The 6,562-nt window shown below is 41.2% G+C and overlaps 1 protein-coding gene across 1 annotated transcript in view; it reads left to right on the plus strand.

Moving 5' to 3' along the window:
• LOC119409578 (adhesion G protein-coupled receptor B1) overlaps positions 1 to 6,562 on the plus strand; it is a gene marked incomplete at its 3' end in the record, with an annotated part of 116,123 nt that overhangs the window by 105,937 nt on the left and 3,624 nt on the right. Inside the window, 1 exon segment of the mRNA XM_037676480.1 lies at positions 1,593 to 2,254. Coding sequence (XP_037532408.1) covers positions 1,593 to 2,254 — 662 coding nt within the window.

Below are 6,562 nucleotides of genomic sequence, written 5' to 3' on the forward strand. Positions count from 1 at the left end.
GAATATGTTGTGGTTTGAACAAAGGTACGTTGTTCTTGGCTCCTTAATTTTACATAAATTATTCATGTACATTATTTTAGAATCAATCAACCTTCTGTATGTTGTATTAAAAAATTGTAAACACTTGATTTTTAAAGTAAGTTTTTAACTGATTTACAAAGCTCCAAGTTGAAACGGTTTATTACCTTATTTTTAATGACTTGAGCTCATCTAATAACATGTTGACTTCAAATCTTGATTAGATTACTTTATTAAATATATATATATATATATATATATATATATATATATATATATATATAATATATTTTATATGTATATGTAAATATATTTTATGTGACACCTTAAAAAGATGGCAAAGATGCTGAACAGGATGCATGAGTGTGGAATGTTATCAAGACGTCTCACCGTCTCCTTTTTGTTGCGTCCTACACATGAGCTCCTCGCGGTGTTTTCTGGTGGAGAATCTATAAAAATAGTCAGTTTTCGATCTTTTACAATTCCAGTCGTGTGACCGGACATTACATCCAATAACGCAGCAATTTCAGACCATCGCTAAACTGTTTTAACCTACTTAGATTTAAAAAAAAGTCAGTAAGAAAACTTATTTTCCACAGTTAATATGGAGGACTGTAAAAATGGTGGATCCGGTCCCATCCTATCCCATCAGCCACCACGCCGCGGACAAGAGACGTGATTCAAGTGATTCAAATCCTTCAGCGGCGGGGGACATTAGCGTCCCGCTTGTTAAAACAATAGCCACCTTGTGGCAGTGTCAGTCAATGAGCCTAACGCTCAATAAATATGTAAAGGTTGTTCAGTGATGTCCACAAGACTGTTTTGCCGTCAATTTCTCAGTTATGGCCTACAGCGACATGTATTTTGCATAGTATTCATAAGTTTGCTTAGTTAATTGTGAAGATATTATTCCACTTAAGCCAGGACAACGTCATCACTCACCATTAGAGTTTCAGTTCTGAGGTTTGATCCAGACTATATGTAAGTCATCAGGGTTTTGTCCCGCACACCAAACCTTCAAGATAAGCTCTAATCAAACATTGTTCAGCCCTCACAACAGGAAACTGTGAACATGATATTGTGGCGACTGTGGCTGAGTGGTTAGAGCAGTCGTCCTCCAATGTGAGAGTGGGGTGTTCAAATCCACCAGCAGTCACATGATAAAGTGTCCCTGGGCAAGACACTGAACTCCTCATAGCCTGTGATGTGTGTCCCATCACTGTATGAATGTGATAAAGCTCTGATTAGTCTCTTTAGAATGATTTGTTCAATTAGCTTTGTAGAGATCTATTAGAGTGCTGTATGAATGGGTAAATGAGGACACAGATTGTAGTGTAAAGAGCTTTGAGTATCTTGAAATAAGATAGAAAGGTGCTATATAAGTACAGTCCATTTACCATTTGATATTGAGAATGAAATCAATCAGGACTGCCTTAATCAGAATATAATTTTTTCAACAGCATACACAGTATAAGATTTATGACGTGCCATCCAGGAGAGTTTGGTTGCATTCCATAAATTAGTTGAGTAGGTTTTACAACACTCTTGCTTTTTTGTTTTCTTGTCATTTCTAGGAAACACAAAGCGCTCATCCGTCCAGGGGGAAGAGAAAGCCTCCTCTGGAACCCTGACCCTTCAGAAGAGTTCTAACTTTAACACCATGCCTGCCAGTATGGCAAAGGTTCACCTCCAGAATGTGGCTGACTACACCAGCCACACTTTGACTCTGCGCAGAGACAAAGGAACCACCAAGGGAATCAGCACAGAGCTTCCAGGAGCTAAATCAATTTACATATGTGATGGTGAGCTCTTCAAGCAGCTTGATGGAGATCTGCCCCGAGGGAACGGTGAAGGCAGTAGCTCTGAGGGCACTGGAAAAGGACCAGGGTATGTCATTCTACCAACAAACAACACAGGGACCTTGAAAATGTCCAAGGGGAAGGAGGATCAGACAACCAAGTACAGCATTGGCATTGAGCAGCTGCCTCAGACCAGACTAATCCATTTAGCTAACCCTGCTGGTGCAGAACCAGTTCCCGGCTTTGGTCTCAAAAGCCTTCCTACTGACCAGGTCAGCGTGTCCTGCTCTGACAGAGACTCACCTGCACACAACCTTCAGAATGTGTCCAGAGACTCCCATAAGGCTAACAACTTGGGCGATGTGGGCGAGTCTGGAAACGCTGGTGTAATCTCCAAGAGTGAAACTGTCTCCACACTGTCAATGAGCTCACTAGAGGTAAGGCCACTGAACCAGCTTGAACAAAGTGTTAATGTGAGACATTTCATTACAGGTTCTTAACATGACACATGCATACTAAAGTTTGTTATATGCAGAATAAATTCTCAAACATTTATGAATGTTTTGTTTCAAATAGAAAGTAGAAAATAAATCTGGCTTTTATTGAAGACAGGACCTATTCAACATGTACATTTTATTTTACATCACTTATTCAATTTAAAAAAAATAGTAGAACTTTATCCTAGCTTTGTGTTTTCCATACATTTTACTAAGAATACCACATTTTTACAGCTATGGTTGCACAATTTTCTGCTTCTGTTTGTTTTTCCTATTGTTGTCAGTTCATCTTAAAATTCATTTACTCAAATTCATAATTAAAAACGTTTACATACCGGAACTACCAGACCCATCAGAACAACCCATTGGTGTCAGAAGCATTTGCAATGTGTGTGTGTGTGTGGGGGGTGGGGGTGCGGGGGGAGGTGTGGGTGTCTGGGGTTCCTCCCCCATAAAATTTTAAATAAAGTAGATCCCATTTCCTGCATTCTGATATATTTTCATGGGTTGTTAAACATCTACATTTACCTACATAAGTAAACACTTGATTCACTAACTAATTGAGAGAGCAACAAGAAGTAGCCTGAACAACAGCTCACTTTGTATGGATAGAGTAGGTTCTGCTTCTCTCACACATCCTAGACCCCACCCCCCGTGTCGAAAACTGCAGGAATTAACGTAGCGCTAAACTAGCATGCAAAACAGATGTGTCTCTTCCTCCTTCCCTCGTGAGCACCCTGCCAAGACAGATAAAGGAGGGGAAACACTGCATATGGTGTGGCGAATTGTTCTAGGTAACCAGGAAAACCCGGAGTGGATTTTTAGTGATTTGAGTATTCTCCCATTATTCAAGTGGAATGGATTTGTTCACAAAGAAATAGAAACATTGCTGGTTGAACTAATAATTCATGGTAAATGTGGGGGGCTCTAATGAATATTTTTAAAATGTGTGTGTGTGTGTTGGTGGGGGGGGGGGGCACGTCCCCTTGACATATAATTGTTGAGCCACCTATGTAACAACCACACAAACTTCACCCATCTCAGTTCAACTGAAAACTTGTTGAATGAGTAATCAATACGCACGGTGCACGTTCTTATCAAAGTCAGCTGGAAAACAAGCCTCAGACATAGGGCTGCCACTGTCAACTATATTTCTTTTGATTAACTTTCCATTAGTATACAAACCGGATTCCAAAAAAGTTAGGACAGTAAACAAATTGTAAATAAAAACTGAATGCAATGATGTGGAGATGGCAAATGTCAATATTTTATTCGTAATATAACATAGATGACAGATCAAAAGTTTAATCTGAGTAAATGTAACATTTTAAAGGAAAAATATGTTGATTCAAAATTTCACAGTGTCAACAAATCTCAAAACAGTTGGGACAAGTAGGAACAAGTGTCTGGAAAAAGGAAATTGGGCATATAACGAACAGCTGGAAGACCATTTAACACTAATTAGGTCAAATGACAACATGATTGGGTATAAAAAGAGCTTCTCAGAGTGTCAGGGTTTCTCAGAAGCCAAGATGGTAAGAGGATCCCCAATTCCACCATTGTTGCGCAGAAAGATGGTGCAACAATACCAGAATGGTGTTACCCAGCGTAAAATAGCAAAAGATACAAAAATCACCAGCTCTGGGCCATTACCGTCCGGACCACGTGGTAACAAGTAATGGCGCCGGGCATCAGTCGAACACATTTTCTTCAGAGCTTGGCCACATCTCCCAGGAGGAGTTACAACCGTCAACGAATGGTAAGCCCTTCATGTGACCAGCTCTCAGCTAATTAAACTTCACCATCTTGTATCCTAATGCATGCTCAATATTTGCAGGTAGAAAAATCTAAACAAGTTAAATCTGGTCCTCTGGACATTCAAAATAACAAAAAAAAAAAATAATTGTAGAAACGCTTCGTCTTCCATCCGAAAGATTTCTTCAGTCTGAGGTGCTGTATTCAGCTCAGTCTTATAAATAGCACCTTCTCAGAGTGGATCAACCAGTTTGCTGCTGACAACCAAAACCAGCTGCTCACATGGTCAAGAAGGACCATCAGCCTAACAATGGATCATTAGCACACTGATGGCTGTTTACTATTCACAGGAGGCTGAGTGATACTAGCAATAACAGCATTGTCAGAGGGGGACAGTTGAACACGGAGGCTCCACCCCTGTTTAATGATGGACGGTTTCTTTTCACAAAGATGGCCTCCTTTACTCCTCTCTCAAACCATCGTTCCTCTCTGTCCAGGATGTGAACATCTTCATCCCTGAAAGAGTGACCGCTGGCCTGGAGATGAGTGTAGACCGCAGAGTCCTGGCCTGATGATGTTGATCTTCTGTGCTGGTCCATCCTTTTGGCCAGTGGCTGTTTAGTTTCCCCAATGTAAGACTGATCACAGCCCTCCTGACACTGAACAGCATACACAATATTACTCTTTTTGTGCCGGGGGACTGGATCTTTGGGATGAACCAGTCTTTCCCGAAATGTATTTTGGGGTTTAAAAGCCACTGGGACGTTGTGTTTAGAAAATAAACGTCTCAGTTTCTCTGATACTCCCGCAAGATACAGAATGACCACTGGTCTGGGTTCCTCCTTTTCACCCGATGGCTGACTGGAGTCCTGTTTGGGTTTCTTCTCTGCTTTCAGGAAGGCCCAGTTAGGATATCCACATTGCTCTAGAGCCTGTCTTGGGTGGGATTTCTCCTTCTGCCTGGCTCCTGAGCTAGTGGGGATGCTGTCTGCTCTGTGGTACAGAGTCCTGATGACTCCTAACTTGTGCTCCAAAGGGTGATGGGAGTCAAACTGCAAATACTGGTCTGTGTGGGTGGGTTTGCGGTACACCTCAGTTTGCAAATGTCCTCTATCAGAGACTGAGACCTCACAGTCCAAGAAAGCCAACTTGCCATTTTTTTCATCTTCTCGTGTGAACTTGATGTACTTATCCACAGAGTTGATGTGGTCAGTAAAATGTTGGACTTCCTGAGATTTAATTTTAACCCAGGTGTCATCAACATACCTGAACCAATGACTTGGTGGTGTCCCTGAAAAGGACGTCAAGGCTCTCTTTTCTACCTCCTCCATGTACAGGTTGGCAACAATAGGAGAAACTGGAGACCCCATAGAACACCCATGTTTCTGCCTATAATATTGCTCCCCATATGTGAAGTAGGTTGACTGCAGGCACAGTTTCAAGAGTTGACAAAGGAAGATGCACAGTGATTTTGAACCAGAAAGACTATCATGAGAAAGTTATGACACTCCTTAGTGACTTAACCACTTATGAACCTCTGAAAAGAGATCCAGGAAGTGGTAACAAGAAGAAGTTGATAGATTGCCTGAAAATTTTGGGGCAGGACAAGGCTTTTGACCGTAATCTGTACCACAGACTGTACCCAGGGTAGGCCACACCTAGTCTGTATGGTTTACCTAAAATTCACAAACATGGTGTACCTTTAAGACCTATTGTTGCATGATTAACTCTGTCACTTGCAATGTTTCCAAATATCTGGCGTCTGTACACATCCCTTAAGCTGGCAACTGTCTCCCTCTTACAATGGTGTTATTGCTAGTATCACTCAGCCTCCTGTGAATAGTAAACAGCCATCAGTGTGCTAATGATCCATTGTTAGGCTGATGGTCCTTCCTGACCATGTGAGCAGCTGGTTCTGGTTGTCAGCAGCACACTGGTTGATCCACTCTGAGAAGGTGCTATTTAAGAGACTGAGCTGAATACAGCGCTTCAGACTGAAGAAATCTTTCAGATGGAAGACGAAACGTTTCTACAATTTTTTTGTTTTGTTTTTTTGAATTTCCAGAGGACCAGATTTAACTTGTTTAGACTCACCATCTTGTGTTCCAAAATGGTGGCCTTTGGTGAATAAAAGGCTGTTGGGCTTTGTAGGCCACATTCCCTACAGGAAACTGAAATCAGATCATATTTTAATACAGTATCATACTAAGAAATGCACACAGTATATCCACACATTTCAGTAAGTTAATATATCTTTCTAATAAAATATACTTCAACACCAACCGATAAACCCAAATGGCCCATTGAGAATTTCCTCACTGATCGCATTTGGCCACTCCAGGACCGATTCCATCTCTGACCTTCCCAGTCTTTAAGTAAAATTTACACATTATATTTTTCCCCTCATATTTGTCCCTGCCTTTAACGCCACACCCTTCAATTTTATTGTAATGTTCTATGTCACTATGAGTGTGTGTGTGGGCGGCGGGGGGG

The sequence above is a fragment of the Nematolebias whitei genome, chromosome 5 (genome assembly GCF_014905685.2).
Source record: "Nematolebias whitei isolate Nwh7 chromosome 5, NemWhi1, whole genome shotgun sequence".
In the NCBI taxonomy this organism is placed as follows: domain Eukaryota; kingdom Metazoa; phylum Chordata; class Actinopteri; order Cyprinodontiformes; family Rivulidae; genus Nematolebias; species Nematolebias whitei.